General features: G+C 43.7%; 1 protein-coding gene across 4 annotated transcripts in view; it reads right to left on the bottom strand.

The window, feature by feature from the left end:
- Positions 1-388: 388 nt before the first annotated feature.
- Positions 389-20668, bottom strand: part of LOC146818005 (uncharacterized) — a 153311-nt gene continuing 133031 nt past the window's right edge. For all 4 annotated transcript variants that reach the window (XM_085611483.1, XM_085611484.1, XM_085611485.1 and 1 more), the window contains one exon: positions 389-1392. In XM_085611483.1, coding sequence (XP_085467609.1) covers positions 605-1392 — 788 coding nt within the window. In that variant the 3' untranslated portion in view covers positions 389-604. The remainder of the gene's footprint in view (positions 1393-20668) is intronic.

The following is a 20668-nucleotide window of genomic DNA, read 5'->3' as shown; positions in this document are numbered from 1 at the left end:
AAATATGAAGCAAGCACATGAGAGTGTCAATAAAGCTAACCAATGGTAATTAATGGGCTACCTCTTAGCCCGTTGTAAAATATTTGTGGTTCCTACTGCCAACCTGATTATATCAATTTATCATTTTTTGCTTGTGTACATATCATTCTAATTATCACCCCATTACCTCAATATTTCAATTTATTTTCAATTTACATCTCTAGTACCTCTTTCCCAGGTTAAAAGCAGGTCTACTTATATTTATGGATGTAGTGTCTGTACAGCACTATGTGGTACATTTTCCCAGGGCTAAGTCAGCACCTTAGGCGACCTTTAAATAAATACAAATAAATAAACCTATATGGATATAAAATGCTATATTGCACCATAAAAATTGGATAATACCAGTGGTTTTCCTTCAGATTTAATTGAACCACAGATCTTTGGAAATCGCCTGCAGTTGTTCTCTACAGGCCCATAACCATTATTTGAAAGAACGTTACTGTCTCTCAGTCAGAGATACACCCTTCTTACACTCTCAGTTTATTAGACTAAAGTAACATGTTTATCAATTAGGGATCAATCTTGGTAAACTGTCAACGTTCTTTTTATTTTTATTGACTCTTCACATGTTCTCTCGGGTATGTATTTGTTGATGTCGCTTCAGGGTTGATGAGTCAATGAACCTTCTCTCACAGACATGACAAATATAGGGTTTCTCGCCGGTGTGCATTCGCTGATGTTTTATACGGTGTGATACCTGCCTGAAAGTCTTCCCACATTTATTACAAGAATATGGTTTCTCTCCAGTGTGTAGTCGCTGATGAATCACCAGTGCATGTGACTCTCGGAAAGTCTTTCCACATTCATTGCATGTGTACGGCCTCTCCCCTGTATGTATTCGTTGATGTCTCATTAGAGCCTGTGACTTTCTAAAACTCTTCCCGCATTGATTACATGTGTGGGCTTTACCTCCCATATCATCCACTGCATCTTTGGGGAGGTAAGATAACTGGCAGAGAGAATTCTCACATTCACAGCATGTCTTTTTTTGTTCCTCCATGCTTGCTGACTGATTGAAAATGTTTCCGCACTGACTACATATACAAATTTTCAATGCAGGGTCTATTTCGTATTGAAGAATAGCGGCTGCGGAACTGTTTAAACTCTTCCCATCTTCTGGCCTTGCACATGTTCTTTGTGCTCTGTGGGCTCCTTGGGGACTAACAATGTTTGATCCTTGATTCAACCTGCTGTTAGTAAAGGCGTATTCATTCCTGCCAGGATGGATAACAGGATAATTAAAATAATCTGGCTTTTGGCTGAAACTTGTCCCAAATTCACCAAAGTCGTATGTTCGCTCCCAGTTACTGGAGTGATGCAGTTCGGCAGAGTTCATGGAATTGTTGACACCTTAAACAGTCACAAAATTTAACAATTGAGCAATCACCATATAATAAATACTTTAAAACCACAAAACATTAAGTTGTTAGGCTCAAGCCTGCCATAAAATTCACTAATCTTCATTTATGAAACAGCAATTGTTTGCAGACATTTCTGACACTACAAATATCTGTTATCCAACATTGGGATATGTAGAATTGTAAAATAAAATAATGTAAGAAAAGTATTTCAAGAATATTTATTTCTGAATAAAAAACCAGGAATGTACTAATTTATTAGTGTTTTTAAGTGTCCCCGGATAATGAAATTAGGGCATATATCCTTCATCACTTTTACATTTCCTATAGAGTATGGATTTTAACAGAGTAAGGCAGTGCTCTCATGTCTGTGTGCCTTTCTACATATGCTGGCTATACACTGCATGACAAAAACGAAAGAAAATGATGGACGGAGTGTTGAACATTGCAAGCACTCACCCCCAGTCAACTAATCTGGGTTTAATCCATCACCGTTCTTTAGCCCACTCTGCCACCCCAGTTCAGACATGGCCATATGCAAATCAGTCTGACCCTGTGCCTCATGGGAACAGTCCAGCCCGAACTGCCAAGCCATGTCTTCCCTGGACTGGAAACAAGCTTCCTAGGACCGGTTTCTGGCATTTCAGCCGTCTTCAGCCAGGCTTGCTTGAATCCAGTGGCAAAGTGAGCAAGGGACTCACGTCTGAGCATACCCTGCCAACTTATGGCGAACAGAGCAAAAACCAAAGGAAATGATGGACGGAGTGTTGCACATTGCAAGCACTCACCTTCAGTCAACTGATCTGGGTTTAATCCATCACCGTTCTTTAGCCCACTCTGCCACCCTAGTTCAGACATGGCCATATGCAAATCAGTCTGACCCTGTGCCTCATGGGAACAGTCCAGCCCGAACTGCCAAGACATGTCTTCCCTGAACCGGAAACAAGCTTCCTAGGACCGGTTTCTGGCATTTCAGCCGTCTTCAGCCAGGCTTGCTTGAATCCAGTGGCAAAGAGAGCAAGGGACTCACCTCTGAGCATACCCTGCCAACTTATGGCGAACAAAGCAAAAACCAAAGGACGGTGATGGATTAAACCCAGAACAGTTGACTGGGGGTGAGTGCTTGCAATGTTCAACACTCCGTCCATCATTTCCTTTGGTTTTTTCTTTGTTCGCCATAAGTTGGCAGGGTATGCTCAGCCGTGAGTCCCTCGCGATGTAGTGTTCTTCAAAGAGGACTGTCTTCAGTTCTTTCCTAAATTAGGGCAGGGTTGGGAAAGTCTGATGGATATGGAGATATTATTCAAGATTTGGGAACATAGATGCATAGGACTCTTGCTTTTTTGCTTTTCTTTAACCGCTGTCTGTAGAGGGCTGAGAAACACCGGGGTGGTGAGCTTGTCATTCAGATAGGCTGTGGTACCAGGCGGGTGACACTTAAGAGATACTACAGGATGTTATCTTAAGGTAATGTGAGACAAGAAAGGTGTTTCAATTGTGAGGGCTCTTTGCTGTGGTAGGGCCACGTTATAAAATTGCCCCTAAGCTTTGATGTAAATACTTCTCCATTATAAGACTGGAGAGAACACCCATGCCAATGAATTAACACACACAGACACACACTATCTCTCTCTCACCCTAAACAACAGACCCAGTGCCTCTGGGTGCAGGTGTCCTCCTGATTAGGGGGAATGGAAGGAATAGCATTTGGGTTCAGTTTTGTTGGAGAAGCCCTAACCACTGATATCTCAGTGGATGAATTCTTCAGTCAGAAGAAGCAGATCAATTTCCCCACCTGACACATCAAAGAGTGTGCCGGGTTCATAATGAGCCCACGGTTGCACAACAAAGCAGGTGAAACAGGGGCATGCACAATCTGATTTGCCACCAGTAATCAGACCACAGGTTAAGGGGGTTGCCTACAATAAGGACTCTGGTTTTGTTAGCATGGGGTTTGAGAGTATTGGGGCACATCTAGTGTGAAACTGTCAAATAATAGTTTTGGAAGCAAGCTTGAATATCAGAAGATTGAAACTTCAAGTGTATGTTTCTGCTTTGTGCCGCCTGCCAGGTACAAAAGTAAAAAACAAAGCATAGCAATTGCAGAAAAGAGGTGATATAATGTTAAACACTGTCAAGCTCGAGGAAGATCCGAGAGCACTCCACATTTTAATTTCTTGAGCCTAGAGCAGCAGTAGGGATTGGTTATTGTCCTAGTCTCAAAAGACTAATAACAAAATACTGCAGTGTGGGCTTCTATATGGATCAAGTGAAGACACTAATTGAAAACTTTATGGGACACACTAGAGAAGGTGGCAGAGAAGTCCAACAAATATAAGGGCGGCTCTGTGCAAGCTGCTATTAGGAATAGAAAACAAACCAATAATACTGGGATATATATATATATACCATCTACTGGCGGTTGCCAGTAGATAGTTATAGTTAGGACCGTGTTTCCATAGGAAATCCGCAACATTCTATTTGGAATAACTTTGGCGCCGGTTGACGAATCCTCGCGAAATTTTCAAAATAGGTGGGGCGCTCCGCTCCGCTCCTACCCTGAAAGTTTGGGTCCCAAAACACGTTTTTCCCAAATTTTCCATAGGGACCTTTAGTCCAAGGTACAGCCCGAACGGCTGAACAGAATTACTTCAAATTTGGCAGAGAGGCAGAACTCAGCTCAGGGATGTGCCTTTTGCATATTTGGTGTCAATCTGTTCAGTAGTTCCTGAGAAAATCAAAAGTAAAATCACATACATATCTGGGCGGAGCCTAACGACACATCTCATCGTGAGATCTGATTGGCTGTCAGTACTTCATCCAAGAAGTGTTGGCAGCCATCTTGGGACCAATATACATGATAGCACCTCATTAAAAAGCATTGCAGTTAAAAGAAGATTTTAAGACTTTAGTTACATTATAAATCATTTGTTGATGGTACCATACTCATTTTAGGAATTGTGGTGTGTTCTAAGGTGATTTTACCATGTGAAAAAGCCTTCTGCTGTGATATCATGAACCATGTTTGAGAGAAAACTATTTTCTCATGCTTTCCCACAGAGGTTTGGAAGGTGATCTATAAGCTAAACTGAGAGCATATTTTCTGTAAATTCACATTATCTTTCTCAGTCATGTAAGAATGAAGTCTGACATTCTCAGTAAAACATGTACATCCAACAAGGGCAGAGACTGTCAGTTGATTCCTTTGTGTTCTACTGCAGCTTCCCAGAGTGCTCTAAAGAACAACTAGAGCGCTAACAGTCTTACTTATGACAAAAGTATGGCACACCTGAAGCCATCTTGATTGGAATAAAGTGGTAACACTTAAAACATTTAATTTACAAAGGAACAAAATGAGGGGGTTCATTTTGCCATATAAATTATGATTAGTGCTGCAGAAAGAAAAACTAGGGCACATTTTGACTTCTGAAATCCTCTTTTATTTAATAAAAAAATTCTGACATGCAGACTGAAACATGCACTTTGAATACCAGCAGCAGACTTGCCTGGTGAGCAGTAGCTTTACTACAGTGATCTAATGAGCAACTAGAGTGCTAACATTCAGAATTTATGGAAAATGTGTGACACATCTGAATGTCTTCTTGATGGAATCAAAGTAAAAAACTGAAAGTATTTCCTACTGAGGAGACTGTAGTAAATGAGGAAATTAGGAAACTTCATAACAAATAAATATCCCAAGATGGCCACCAGAGACAAAAGAGCCCAAATGTAGCCTAAATATCACCCAGATGTAGCCCAAGTATAGCCCAATGACAGAATGTCCCAGAGTGTTCTTAAGAACAACTAGAGCGCTTACTGTCTTACTTATGACAAAAGTATGGCACACCTGAAGCCATCTTGATTGGAATAAACTGGTAACACTTAAAACATTTAATTTAAAAAGGAACACAATGAGGGGGTTCATTTTGCCATAGAAATTATGATTAGTGCTGAAGAAAGAAAAATTAGGGCACATTTTGAGTGACTTCTCAAATCCTCTTCTATTTCATTAAAAAATTCTGATATGCAGACTGAAACATGCACTTCTAATACTAGCAGCAGACTTCCGTGGTGGGCAGTAGCTTTACTACAGTGATCTAATGAGCAACTAGAGTGCTAACATTCAGAATTTATGGCAAATGTGTGACATATCTGAATACCTTCTTGATGGAATCAAAGTAAAAAACTGAAAGCATTTCCTACTGAGGAGACTGCAGTAAATGAGGAAATTAGGAAACTTCATAACAAATAAATCTCCTAAAATGGCCACCAGAGACAAAAGAGCCCAAATGTAGCACAAATATCACCCAGATGTAGCCCAAATGTAGCCCAATGACAGAAGTGTGCAAAACACTTATTTTTTGTGTATTTGCAGTTTTATATAGTGCAGACTTGTCAGGTATTGGAGTGCTTTACATGAGCATCGGTTACATCACACAAGATCAAATTCATTTTGGTTGTAGACATGGGGAGATTAAGTGATTTGACCAGAATCACAGAATGTTGAGCTGAAGCAGAAACTCCAACCTGGTTCCCCAGTTGCAAAGTCTGCAGCTCTGGAAGTAACACCACACCCTCTCCCCTTGGATGCTACATTTAATCAAGTGGTCAACTGGATAAAAAAACTAAGATTACAAATAATTTAAAAGTTCTTTGTCGCTATTTGAAAACTCAGAAAATATGTCCTCATTTTAGTTTTTTAGAGCACTAACCATAATTTTGATGCAAATAAGACCCTCTCATATATGTAATTTCTAAAGGAAATGCTCTAGGCATTACAGTTTTGATTACATCAAGATGACGTCAGGCGTTCCACACTTTTGTAATAAATATAGAATGTTAGCAATCTAGTTGTTCATTGGGATACTGTTGAGAGGCAGAGGCCAGGGGCACGGACTCTGAAAATTGAAGGCAGGTATGAGAGTGCAGCACAACAATCCATAGAAAGCAAGAGGGAGGGGACAGGACCATGCACATGGACAACAGAGAACAGAGCTAGCTGACCATAATGGACAGACAGGAGAGAAAGCTGCAGCATAACAGACCATAAAGGGCAGGAGGGACGGATCAGGGGCATTACAATGGAACCGACAAGCCAGGAGGGAGGGAATAGGGGTCTGCACATGGAAACAGAGGGATGGGGGCAAGGGGGCAGGGCAGGAGCAGCAAGATGACCATGGAGGTCAGGCAGGATGGGCACTAGAAACAAGACACACCATGGAGAGCAACAGTGAGACTATGATGGCATACACACAGACCATGGAGGGAAGGTGGGAGGGGGTCAGGAGCTGCTAGCTGACCACACAGGGAAGGTGGGAGGGGCCATGGCAGCACAGAAGACCATGCATGGCAAGCGGGAGGGTAAGTGGCAGCACAATGGCTATGATGGGCAAGAAGGAGGGTGCAGGGGCATGCACAAAGGACCATGGAGGATAGAAAGGAGGGTCAGGACCTGGGCACAGACAAGAGAGTTCAGGGGAAGGGGCCTCACAACAGACCGCGCGGGGCAGGCAGAAGGAGCAGTTGCAGCACAACAGACCAGGGAGGGCAGAAGGGTGTGGCAGTAAAATGGACAATGGAGGACAGGAGGAAGGGGATAGGGGCATGGCATGTGGACAGGCAGGGTGGAGGTGGCAGGGACAGGTTACAGTCATCTGACAATGCTAGGCAGGTGGGAGGGGAGCTCAACAGAACACTCAGAGTAGATAGGAGTGGCAGGTCCATGGAACATGGTGGTCAAAAAGGATGGAGCAGGGGCATAAACAAAGATATCGGAGGGCAGGGGGAAGGAGAATAGGGGCAGCAAGCTAAGCACAGAGGCTAAGCAGGAGGTCAATGATGGGCCATAGAATTGGGCAATGGAGGGCAGGAGGAGTGGACTGGTACATTATGCTAAATGGAGGGCAGTGGCAGCACATCAGACCATGCATGGCAGGAGGGAGGAGGCTAGTCCATGGATTCAGACAACAGAGGATAGGGAGGAGGTGGATGGGGCAGCAAGCTAACTGTTCATAGAAGGTGGCTATTAGGAACTTTATTGTTTTTAAAATGTGTGTCTGTGCGAACTACTTAAAATATGAACAAGTATGCAGCATAATCTCACTTTTATTCAGGAAGAAGAGGACGTTTGGGACTGTGACTCCGGGCTCACTTGGCAGAAACATCCCCTGACCCTCCACCCCCCATCGCAAAATGTAATGCCCGTGAAAAGGGTAGGTGGACGCAGTGTTATATAGAACATAGTCCTGAGAGCATGATTGAAAATGAAAACTAGATATAGTATATGGTATAAACTATGCACCAAAAAGTGTGATATAAGATGAACCGGGCCTTGAAATATAATATGCAATACATTGTGCGCAATGACAGATTCATTGGAGAGCGCGAGATAGCACAGGCACTAGCGCTTGCTATGTGATATGCGCCTTGGAGTGTAATATGCACAGGGCAGTGTTGTATAACCTAAGTAGTCTCTAAAGTTGTAATATAAAATATGTGCTGGGTAGTGTAACACTGCATATGCACTGTGACAAAGATATGGATCCCAGATTATAATATGTATGGCATAGCGCTGTGCTTTTAACATAGGCATCGAGGAAGGCACGTTAGATGGGGCAATATAACCCGTGCGAAGGCAAGTGTGGCATGACATATTCACGGGGTGGTGTTACAGTGCGCATGGGCTAGAGAGTGTCATAGCATACGCACTAGCTGGTGGAATACAACACAGAGGTGTGTGGCACTCGGCGGGCACTGGTGGGTGTAACACAGCATTGGGCTCAGCCAGGAGCACGCTGTGACTCTCAAGTGAGGTTTGTCTCCTTTCCAGAGAGTAAAATAAAAAGTATTACACATCCGGCGGTGGATGTGTGTTTTATTAACCGTGAGGGGGTTTCTTGCATAGTTTGGTCGAATTTTTGTCGAATCCCCTTTGAATGTCTTGGTGTGCATGTGTATTAAATGTGCCCGTCAATAGCTACCCATGTTTGTATAAATAAACGACAAGGGTGTCTACTTGGAGAGTACCCACCAGCGGGGGCGCCGGGATTAGGCACGGTAGGGTGTCAGACATGTCAGAGCTTCACTAGCGGTGTGAATACATTCTACGTGGATTCATTGTATGCATAGTCGCCTTTTAATGAATATCACGCAAATCGTCATGGTGATAGGTACATACGGTTTGTCCAGCATGTCCTAGGTGTTTCTATAAATATATATTTTTGTAAAATAATAAAAATCAAAGGCCGGCCCCGGGGGATGGGGTCCCCGGGGCCATAAGTGGCCTGAGGAGGGGGGGCAACACAGCCCCCCTCCTAAAGAATAAAAAAAAAAAAAATAGGCCATGACCCGGGGGTTGGGGTCCCCGGGGCCGATTAAGGCCTTGGGAGGGCCAAATTAATTTTTTTCAACAAAAAAAATTAGGGTGCAGGCCCTGGGGGATGGGGTCCCCAGGGCTAATAAATTAGAAAAAGAAAGGGGGCCACACAGCCCTCCTTCTAAAAAAAAAAAAAAAAAAAAAAAGACCGGCATCGCGCCGGACGCCACGCCCCCTCCTTGCAGCACTCTGCAAACGCGCCCCTTGGCCAGTTGTAAGTTGAGGAATTGATTCCCCTTCAATACTGAGGGTCCCTGAGGGCCAACTAGCCCAACAGGTATCTCCAGTATGCGCCAGGGAGCTGCGTTGCAGACAGGTGTTCTGAGGCCACGCCCCTTTTTACGCCTCCATGCAACGCAGCTCTGTGGCGCTTACTGGAGGTACCTAGTGGGCTAGTTTGACCCTAGGGAACCTTAGGATTCAAGGGGACTTAATCTCTCAACTCAGAACGGCCACAGGGCGCGTTTACACAGTGGTGAAGGGAGGGGACGGGGCCTTAGGTGACGTGTGCAAACACGGCCTGTGGCGCGTTTTTAAGTTGGGGAAGTAATTCCCTTTCAATCCTGAGGGACCCTGGGGTCCAACTAGCCCACCAGGTGCTTCCAGTAAGCACCACTGCTCTGCGTTGCAGAGAGGTGGTGCAGGCCGTGCCACTTTTTACACCTCTCTGCAACGCAGCTCTGTGGCGCTTACTGGAGGTACCTAGTGGTCTAGTTGGACCCTAGGGACCCTCAGGATTCAAGGGGACTTAATCTCCCAACTTAAAACGGCTACAGGGCGTGTTTACAGAGTGGGGAAGGGAGGGGACGGGGCATGAGGTGACGTGTTCAAACACGCCCTGTGGTGCGTTTTAAGCGGTAGTTTTAATCCCCTGCCCTATTATATACTAGGGGCTTACAGAGGAGGTCATGTTAATCACAGGGGGACCCCAACGCATAGTGTGCCCTAGTGTATGTAGGTGTTTTCACTGTATTCTGAGTGTCTTTTAACATAGCACTGGCTCTAGGACTGGTTAGTCAGACTCGGTTACCACCAGTATCCGTCTGAAAAAGTTGAGGGTACAGGATGATTTTTCAACAAGGCTTGTTTCTGCTCTTCTGTTTGTTCTTTCTGCACGTTATACTTCTTCCTGCACTTTTCTTCGTCTTTGAGGACTTCTGTTGCTTCTTTCTGCATTTCTTTTTTTTCTTTCTGTGCGTTTTTCCTTCTTTCTTCACATGTCCTATCTCTGTAGGCATAGCTAGAAATTAGCATTTAAAATACCTTTGAAATTCACTGAAAAAACCATAGGTTTCAGGCACGTTATAGCTAGGAATTAGCATTTAAAAAACCTTAGAAATTCACTGAAAAAACCATAGGTTTCAGGGGCGTTATAGTTAGCTGGACTTTTCACTCGTACAAAACCATAGAAATTCCCCCGTTATAGTCAGTTCAGCTAACTATAACTCGCGCGCCCGCAATGCACTGCTGATGACGTCACATATTACATCACTCATGACATGGTCAGTGACATCACTCATGACATCAATGATGTCCATTGTTTTGAAAATTTTAATTTCTATTTTTGAATGTGTGTATCAAAGGTTATATTAGGGGGAGAGGAGGTCTGCCACTCTATCACAAGGATGACATCATCCTTGTGATAGAGTGGCAGACCTCCTCTCCCCCTAATATAACCTTTGATACACACATTCAAAAATAGAAATTAAAATTTTCAAAACAATGGACATACCAATACCAGTTACAACAACCTACTCAGTAATTGTAAGATCCACATCCACTCATTCACCAACAGTCCTATACAGTCACTCATACATGTACTCACTCATCATATGTACTCATACACCTATACATCCTGTTACACAACGCCACTCATCCATAAAGTTACTCACACACATAGTCACTCATGCTAATAAAGAATCAAACATCCGTTTACCTGCATATACAGTTATACACACACCACCACACTTACTTCTACAGAAACTTACACATACTTAGTCTTTTAAACAATCACTTATAGAAACACATACTTATTCATACAGGAACTCTTTCAATCTCTCACTCTCACACATACTCACTTATATACACCAATAGTCACATATACTAGTTTAAAACATATGTAGTTACTCATAGAGACACTATTGAGACAGTCATTCACTCACTAACACACCCATGCACACACTCATCCACCCATACACTCCTGCACACATGCTGTCTTCAACACATACAAACAGTGAGTCACTCATTCATGCACCTATGCACTACGTAATACCCCCCACCGAACCATACAGACATCAGACACTTATACTGATACTCAAAAACCAACTAATAACCTATATAGACACTCATGTAGCTACTCACCAACCCATGCAGCCACTTATACACAAAGTGAGAGACTGATACAGATATTTACATATTTAAACATTACTCACTAAGCCATGTATTCACTAAGATACACTTAATCAGTCAGTTATACAATCAATTTTTCAAAAACAAATCATCCATTTAGACACTTATATACCCATTTATTCTTACATCGACCTTGAGATATACATATATAAAACATGTGTAATTTTCAGAAAAACACACATTCACTGGATGATGACATCAGTGATGTCATTTGAGATGTCATCAGTGATGTCATGAGTGATGTCACTGACCATGTCATGAGTGATGTAATATGTGACGTCATCAGCAGTGCATTGCGGGCGCGCGAGTTATAGTTAGCTGAACTAACTATAACGGGGGAATTTCTATAGTTTTGTACGAGTGAAAAGTCCAGCTAACTATAACGCCCCTGAAACCTATGGTTTTTTTCAGTGAATTTCTAAGGTTTTTTAAATGCTAATTCCTAGCTATAACGTGCCTGAAACCTATGGTTTTTTCAGTGAATATATATATATATATATATATATATATATATATATATATATATATATATATATATATATATATATATATATATATATATAAATAATCTACTGGCGGTCGCCAGTAGATAGTTATAGTTAGGACCGTGTTTCCATAGGAAATCCGCAACATTCTATTTGGAATAACTTTGGCGCCGATTGACGAATCATCGCGACATTTTCAAAATAGGTGGGGCGCTCCGCTCCGCTCCTTCCCTGAAAGTCTCGGGGGTTTTCGTCAAGCGGGGGCTGAGAAAAAGGGGGGGTCCCAAAACACGTTTTCCCCATGCATTTTTCCATAGGACCTTTAGTCCAAGCTACAGCCCGAACGGCTGAACAGAATTACTTGAAATTTGGCAGAGAGGTAGTCCTCAGGTCAGGGATGTGCCTTGTGCAGGTCTGGTGTAAATCTGTTCACTATTTCCTGAGAAAATAGCATTTAAAAGCATATATATATCTATAAGCGCGCACCATGCGCGTACGGTAAAACTTACCGTACGTGCACGCTGCCGTGCGCGAGCGCGATTCTGATTGGTTGTTAGATCTTAGTAAACATTCGAATCGGTCGAAACCAGGAAGTGTCGGCCGCCATTTTGTCTCTCGCAGTCTGAGGGGGTGAAAAACAAAGGTGGAGAACGTGAAAAGGGGGCAGGGTGGACAGTTCCTGACCCCCTAGCCTTTGTCAGGGGGTCCCAGAAGGACCACCAAGAGCCAAAATTTCCTTTAAATTTTTTGCGAAAAATCGCGGAGTACACGTAGCGTGCGCGTACGGTAGAAACGGAAAAATTCCGCAAACTGAGTAACGTGGGCGCACGGTGAAAAACCTTAAAAAAATAAATAAATACATAACTGAACATTTAAAAAAAACGTACAAATTCACCGAAAAAACCATAGGTTTCACACACGTTATAGTTAGGAATTAGCATTTAAAAAACCTTGCAAATTCACTTAAAAAACCATAGGTTTCACACATGTTATAGTTAGCTGGACATTTCACTCGTGAAAAACCATTGAAATTCCCCCGTTATAGTTAGTGCAGGCAACTATAACTCACGCGACCGCAATCCTCTGCTGATGACGTCAGATATTACATCACTGATGACATATGTGTCTTTCTGAAAAAAAAATATTTGTAATATATGTATAGCTAAAAATTAATGGAAGAAGACATGGGTAAATAAGTGTCTAAATACAGTGATGGAATATCTGACGTCATCAGCAGAGGATTGCGGTCGCGTGAGTTATAGTTGCCTGCACTAACTATAACGGGGGAATTTCAATGGTTTTTCACGAGTGAAATGTCCAGCTAACTATAACATGTGTGAAACCTATGGTTTTTTAAGTGAATTTGCAAGGTTTTTTAAATGCTAACTCCTAACTATAACGTGTGTGAAACCTATGGTTTTTTCAGTGAATATATATATATATATATATATATATATATATATATATATACACACACACATATATACGAAAGACTCAGGAATGAGGGAAAATAATTAAGATGAAGACGAAAAAAGATGAGAGGAGTAGGCAGATTGAAGAGATGAAGAGGCAGGGAAGAATTGAAAAGCGACTATAAAGACACAGGAGAGGAAAGATAGGCATGGAAAAGAGTAGGCAGAGACAAAGGGGGAGTGGAGAAGCGGGGTGGCATAATGTGTTTAGTCCTCGGTGTGGGCCTTTTTCTTTGCTTGCTTCGTTGCCCATGGCAACCTTGCCATTCAACTATGTCCCACAGTGCAAAAAGAGTTTTCAGGAGATACTATCACAGCTATCCAGGTTTGAAGGGGTTTAACTGTTCAGCGTGACACATTCATTACATTCAGATTTCTAGAATTACAACGTGGTTGAAACAGATACAAAGTGCCATATTTAATAGTGAGGCAGAATAAATTATATTTCAGGAAACTTCATGGCAAGAGCTTTTGCTATCTATAAGAGCTGTGAGCTAAAGTTCCAGGTCAGAGTCAAAGTTTCCAGAATGCTGTTAAGATACAAACCCTATGAAAAGGAAGAGGACTGGCTACGAATGGTGATCATCACACATTACTCCTAAAGGGAAAAGAAAGTCTGTGCGAGAATTGAGGGCAGAAGCAAACCAATCATCTGAATGATTCAAGTTTTTTAAATTCACCAGAATTCTTAGAGAGTCTGAAGGAAAAAAACATCATATATATATGTGAATAAAGAATCGACGAGGAATCCCATGGTCAGTTCGAATCTGAAGGAGAAAGTCCATAAACAGCCCTAGCATCCACAATACCTGTGGCAGACATTTAAGTCCCCCAATGAGAGAAGGATGTGAACAAGAAAAGAACTTCAAAGCAAATATTAAAAGAGGCCACCAGCCTTGAAGATTCAAGCAGAGGCAAGAATTATCCTTCCAGAAAAACTCTCTAGCCTACACTGAGTTAAAGCCAAACAAATGACCCAACAAAACAGTCTGAAATGTAAGCATTTATAAACCTCTCTCAAACAGCATATGATGGCCACAACAGATTTAATGACTTCAAGCGTCTGCTTTTGGGTCAAGTCACCAAAGGGAATCCATAAACAACTTGCAGTTGCAGCCTCTCCGTATAGTTTTGACACGAGAACCAATACACCTTTTGTTAGAAGGTGGACCATCTGTTCTGGTGGACTAAGAAGGAGGGACAGCAGACGAAGGTCCCCCCCAGCTGTAATTGCTACCTTGAGGGAGATTCACCAATATTTTGCCACGCTAAATTTTACTCAAAGTGTCTTAACGATACGAGTCCTGGGCTTAGCCTAGGGTTCCCTCTGCTACCTGGTAGAGAGGTGGTGAGGGTCATGCAGGACAGCGTTTGTCCTGGGTGTATCGGTTGATTTATCATGGTGCCCCGTCAGAGCGAGGATCCCTCTCTGAGGTGGTAGAGGAGAGATAGGAGATGGGGCTCCCAGTAAAGACCTTTCATAGCTTTGGTTCAGCCACTTCCTTCTTTCCCATTGACCGCCAACACCCCACACAACAGGGTCTTGTTTCTAGAAGTAGTTCCTGATTTTAAGTCTGACCAGTGTTTCAGCCCCAGTCAATTTTGAAAGTCTTCTGGCAGCTTTCTGTAGGCTATCAATGGCCTTCGCCATTCCACAGGTGTTCTGGTGTCTCGGATCAGCTTGCATGCACTTGTCGATCCACTGTGAAACCTGTAGCTTATCAGTGGTCAAATCCATGGATCCTTAAAAGGGATCAGTCTCACTCGAAGGAGTCTTTCTGTGTACCATACCTTCGCAAATAAAAAAAAATATTTGCTTTGGGTTAGCACATGGCTTCCAAGGTCAACTGCCATCAAAGGGATTAACATAATCCAGTACCAAACATCTGTAATTTGTACTAATTAATACACTTGGGGGTGGCCAACCCCCGCGAGGCTGCGCCATGTTACGCCACAGAAAATTAGCAGGAGAACGCCATATCTTCAGAGATATGGCTTTCTCCTTCCCTTTCCCTTGCGTCGACGCTGATTTCAGCTGCTGTGCGCCATGCACACACCTTAGCACAGTAGCATTAGGGTGAGTGCATGAGTGTAGCATAGGTTTTGTACAGGAAGGGTACCCTTCCAGTACAAAATACTATGCTAGGTACGATGCAAAGCTTTTCCCACTTTGCATATGTGCTGCACAGTGCAGCACGCATGCAAAGTCGGAAAAGCACAGAGAAATGAAAGCATTTCTCCTGTTAGTGCCTACTTTGAAGGGTTGTTAACATTTGGTACAAAACCATGTTTACAAAAATTTGTAAATATGGTTTCGCGTCAAAAGGCATGGGTAGTTGCATGGGAACGCCCATGTACCACCCATGTAACGCCCCCTTGGCGCAAAGTAACGCAAAGCAGTGGTTCGCGCTGCTTTGTGCTACTTCGAGGGTGCTTTCCAGGGTAAAACAAGTTTTGCGCTGGAAAGAAAATAGCAACAAAAACAATTGCGCTGGTTAGTGCCACTTTTGTGATGCTAAACCAGGGCAAAAGGTTTGAAAATCTCCCACCAGGTTTTGTTTTGCTTCTGGCAATTTTTCAGGAGGCATTTGGTCTTCCTCTCACTACGTCCCTCAATTAGATGTTCATTAACTCAGGCCTGTGGTCCTTTAAACAAGAAGTTACTGAACAGGGGCCTGCCTTTCACATCCTCTGTCCAGTTTTCAGGCTTGGCCTCCTCATCCCCACTTTAGGCCCAGTTAGATTTGGGCATAGCTTTACCTTCTAGATTCCATTATTGCTGAAACTTCGCTCCTGGTTCTGAACTTGCTTCCTATATTTACCGCTGGAGTTGGGTAAGGGTTTCTCTGAAGTACAAGAACTCCACTTTGCCTTTCTGTTATACAGTCACAGACTCCGTTGGGCCCCCTTTGAGCCACCAGGACCCTTTCAGCCGAGACATTGTCTGTATGATTGAAAGACCCTGATGCAGGGTCCATCTGACTACCTGCTCCTCATTTTATCCTTTTAGCAGACCCCGTTTGTTTGCTTGTGTAGTAAACTAGTGTCATGCATCGCCTGACAAGTCTTCTACTTAATTATGCTGTGGTGCACACTAACACAGCGGTATAGTCTGTTGTGCGACAGAGGCTAACCCTAAGTTGCACTTCTTTTTACATGGGTGGCTAATGTCCAAATGAGCAGCTTTTGTCACTACTAACAGTTGGTGACAGTTGATTATAGTAATCGAGTACAGGCTCTATACACTTGATACCAGAGGGCAAAAGTGCATACTGGGTCTCTGGTAAATCACTGAAGTTCGTCATAATGGGATCCAGTCATTAACCTGCGTGGGTACATGTGATGTGTGGTGCCAATGTTGGGGTTTCCCTTGTATTTATGATACCTCCAAGGCTGTAGTGTGCTCTTGTCAATGGCTGGACACAATGAACTCTTCCGGAGCTGGTCTGTGGTTTACCCAAGGTATGGGTGATGCCTTCCAATAGCCACAATACACTCCAACAGAATGAGACTATGTGAGAAATAAGTGTATGCAGGAAAGAGCTGCAAAAAGGAGGAGAAGGTCTAAAGGTGTAAAAAAAAAAAATAATCCCTGGTCTTGAATAGTGATAGAAAACTGGCTCTGAGAAAAACTAACTGATCAAGAACAACAGATCAAGTGATCAGGAAAACCTTGGACCCTTAAGGAAGGATTCAGGCTAATTTTCAGGAGAAAAGAAAAGATGGGGACAAAAATAATGAACTGGGCAATGAAACAGTCAATAAACATTACTTCTAAAGTGTTTTGAAATACAAAAGGACTAGCAATAATTCATTATAAAGGCTCAAACAAGAAAAAGAAACAGAGTTTTTAAATGGAATAGAGGTACCATTTTGGATTGGTTTATGAGGCTCTAGTATAGACTGGTATCCATCTAACAAGAAGTGAGCAAGGCTTGTTTGCGCAGCAGAAAGTGGCTCCTAAAACTCACTGCAGCTTCCTTTGACTGGCGCAACAAGCAGAGAGGAATGGCCTGCCCGCCCTGAACAGAGAGCAAAGCCCAACATGACTGTTGGCCTGCCCGATAAGAGCTCAGTGAGCAGAGGCACCACACATGCGTGATTCAGAACGACTGCTGCCACTTGCCACCGACAGTGCAATGCTTTCTGCCCACAAGGTGGAGCGGAGCTGCAAGCCGCTACATTGCCTGTAACCGGCACAAGAACATGACAAACACATATAATTTAGTAGCTAGTGTATGCTGTATCCCCTCTATTCTGCATGTCCACTGTTAGACCTGGCACCATTGGCGTGGGTCTCCCTTCCGTTTTTTTGCTGTTGCCTCCTGCATTTTTGCTATGTGTTTTGCTGGTCTGGATGCTTTGGGCACTTTGCCACTGCTATTCAGTGCCAAAGTGCAAGGGCTCCATATTGTAAATTGTTGTATTGGATTAGCGGCTCCATGATTGGCTTGTTTGATTTACTTGTCAGACCCTAGTACAGTGCACCATGTGTGCCCGGGGCCTGTAAATCAAATGCTGCTGGTGGGCTTGCAGCACTGGTTATGCCACCCACAGAAGCAGCTTGTAAAATGTGACTCAGGCCTGCCATTGCAGAGCCTGTGTTCAGCCTGGGGCTGCCATGTCGACTTGGCAAGTGCACCCACTTGCCAGTCCCTAAACCTTCCCTTTTCTACATATTAGTCACCCCTAAGGTAGGCCCAAGGGCAGGGTGCATTGTATATAAAAGGTAGAACATGCCCTGATGTGTGTGGCATGTCCTGATAGTGAATTACAGCCAATTTCGTTTTTCACTATTGCAAGGCTAACTGTTCCCATAGGCCAGAATGGGCAGTTTGATTATAACATCTTATAATCCTAACTGACTCAGGGAACTAGGCAGAAATTCGAATTTAGTATGCAAGAATGATAAAATACATCTTTTAGTGAAGTTGGTTTTAACATTCTGTGTTTGAAAATACCACTTTGAGAAAGTATGTATTTTCTTGCCTAACCATCCAAGCCTGCCTCTGCTAGGTTATGTATTCTATGTCTGGTTTGTGAGTGACAGGGGCTGGGGTGGCTCCAGGAGACATGGTGAGTCAGCAGAAGGCTGAATAGACCTATCTGCATGAGGAGTGGTGGGAGGAGTAGCACAGAGCCTGAATAGGGCTGTGCCTGCCTTCCACAATGCTGGCTCCACCTCCTGTGGTGTGTATGATGACCCTGGCCCACACTGACAAAGGAAGAAGTTGTGCACTGGCAGAATGCACCAAGACTGGTTTGGACTAGGTACAGACACTCTCTACCTTCAGAGACAAAGGATTTTTGTGTATAAAAAGGGTGACCCAGATCCCAGAACTTTAGATCACTTCTGGGAATCAAGACAACCCTTTGCCAAGGAGAAGAACCAAGGAAACTGAAGGAGGAGACTGCCCCTGTGCTGTGCTGTTGGCCTGCAGTTGTTACTTTATTGCCAAGGAAAGGAGAAAAGGATCTTTGTGTGTACTTTTGCAATCTTGAAGAAGAATCTTCAAGGGCTTGAACTGTGCTTGCCTCCTGCCAGAAGTCTCAGGGGTACAAGACTTCACCACCAGCTCCCCTGATTTCCCTTGCTGAGGAATTCTGCCTGCAGATAGGTGCATATTGTTGTTTGGGCCCTCTGAGAAGCCTGCGAGTCGCTGGGAGCTGGAAGAGCGACGCAACGAGGAGAAGCGTGTCGCCGCCGCCGCATCGTCGAAGAAGCGTGCCGCCCCTGCAGCTCAGCTGTTAACCGTCGCATCATCGACGAAGCGCGTCGCATCACCGGAGAAGCGTGTCGCCCGCCGTCGCATCACCAGAGAAGCGTGTTGCAGGGCCTGTCGCGGCTCAGAATTTACCGAGTTCGCTGCACGGCCGTTGGGCGCGCCCGCATCGCATCCAACGTTGTCGCATCGCATCAAGACGCCATTTTCTCGTATTGCACCGGACTGTCGCATCGAGGCGCCATCTTGTCGCATCGCACCGGATCACAGTAAGAAACCGACGCCTCACCTCCTCTCTGGTTAGGAACAGGCGCATCACCTCCCCTGCGCTACAGTAAGGAGCCGACGCATCACCTCCCCCGAAGCAAGGAATCGATGCATCACTTTCCCTGTGACCCTTTTGTTTGTATTGCGTGACGCATCCAAGGTACTTTCAGAGTAAAGTGTCGCATTTTCCATCTACATTGAACTAAGCTATTTGTACCATTTTAAAGTCTATTTTTTTATTACAGCATTGTGGATTTTTGTCGCTTGGTCTTGTGTTAAGTCTAGTAAAGATTACTTATTTTTCTAAACTGATGTGGTGTCCATTTGTAGTGTTTTTACTTTATTTGTTCACAAATGCTTTACACACTGCCTCTGAGATAAGCCTGTCTGCTCGTGCCAAGCTACCAAGGGGTGAGCAGGGGTTATTTTAGAAGTGTACCCCTTACCCTGACTAGAAGCAAGGGTCCCTATTTGGTCAAAGGTACCTACCTCTGTCACTAGAGACCCCCAGTTCTAACATTGGTGGTCAGCGGTGAGGATTTGGACTTACATGTGTGACTCATATACAGTGATTGGTGTACACTACTAGTGAGTGCAGACCATAACGCGACCACATACTTTTTGGTAGAAGTTTCCTTGGAACTTCTTTTTGCTTTTTGAGAACTACCAACTGTTTTTCACCATGAGCAAAGCAGCATCCAACGCATCTATGGATCTACAGTTTGAAGCAGATAGGGTTGATACCTACACTGTGCCACAGCTTAAAATTATCTGCAAAAGATTTAAAATCCCTGTGAAAGGCGTAGCCAAAAAGGAAGAGTTCCAAAAGGCGCTGAGGGCCTGGTTGGAATCTAGAAATGCTACTGAGCATCCTGAAGAGCCTAGGGATGAGGCAGAGAATGCAGATGGGCAGCTGGATGGGCCATTGGGCCTGACTGGGGAGAAAGTACCTTCAAGGCCAGGCAGCAGTGTTTCTACAAAGGGCCTGTCCCCAGAGGAGCTGGAGGACAGGGAAAAAGATAGAATGCATAAGATGGAGCTAGCCAAGCTCAAGATGGGTGGGCAGATGGAGTTAGAGAATAATTAGTTAGCCTTGGAGGAAAAGAGGATGCATTTAGAGCATGAAAGGATGTTGAGGGAGTTGGAATTGAAAGCCAAGAGCTTAGAAATTACTCCCTCTGGTGGCAGCACACCATCTGTGCCTGTAGAAACAAGAGTGTTCATTCCCAAGGATGTTATTAAGGAGTTTCATATGAATGAAGATATTGGGCAATGGTTCAAGGCCTCTGAAGTAGCTATGTCCTCCCACCGGGTCCCTGAAAAGGATTGGGGAGCGGGGTTGTGGGGGCGGTTCCTCAGTGATGGGCGGGACACTTTATTAGATTTGCCTTCTGAAGATCAGAATTCTTATGTACACATGAGGGAGGCCTTAATGTCCAGGTATGGATTGACCCCTGAGCTTTATAAACAAAGGTTAGGAATTGTAAGAAACTGGTGTCTAGCACTTGGGTAGAATATGCTTCTTTCTTTGGCAGAG

Source organism: Triturus cristatus, chromosome 6, assembly GCF_964204655.1.
Source record: "Triturus cristatus chromosome 6, aTriCri1.1, whole genome shotgun sequence".
NCBI classification, from domain to species: domain Eukaryota; kingdom Metazoa; phylum Chordata; class Amphibia; order Caudata; family Salamandridae; genus Triturus; species Triturus cristatus.
The sequence above is the reverse complement of the archived record's forward strand: the minus strand, read 5'-3'. Positions and strand labels throughout refer to the sequence as shown.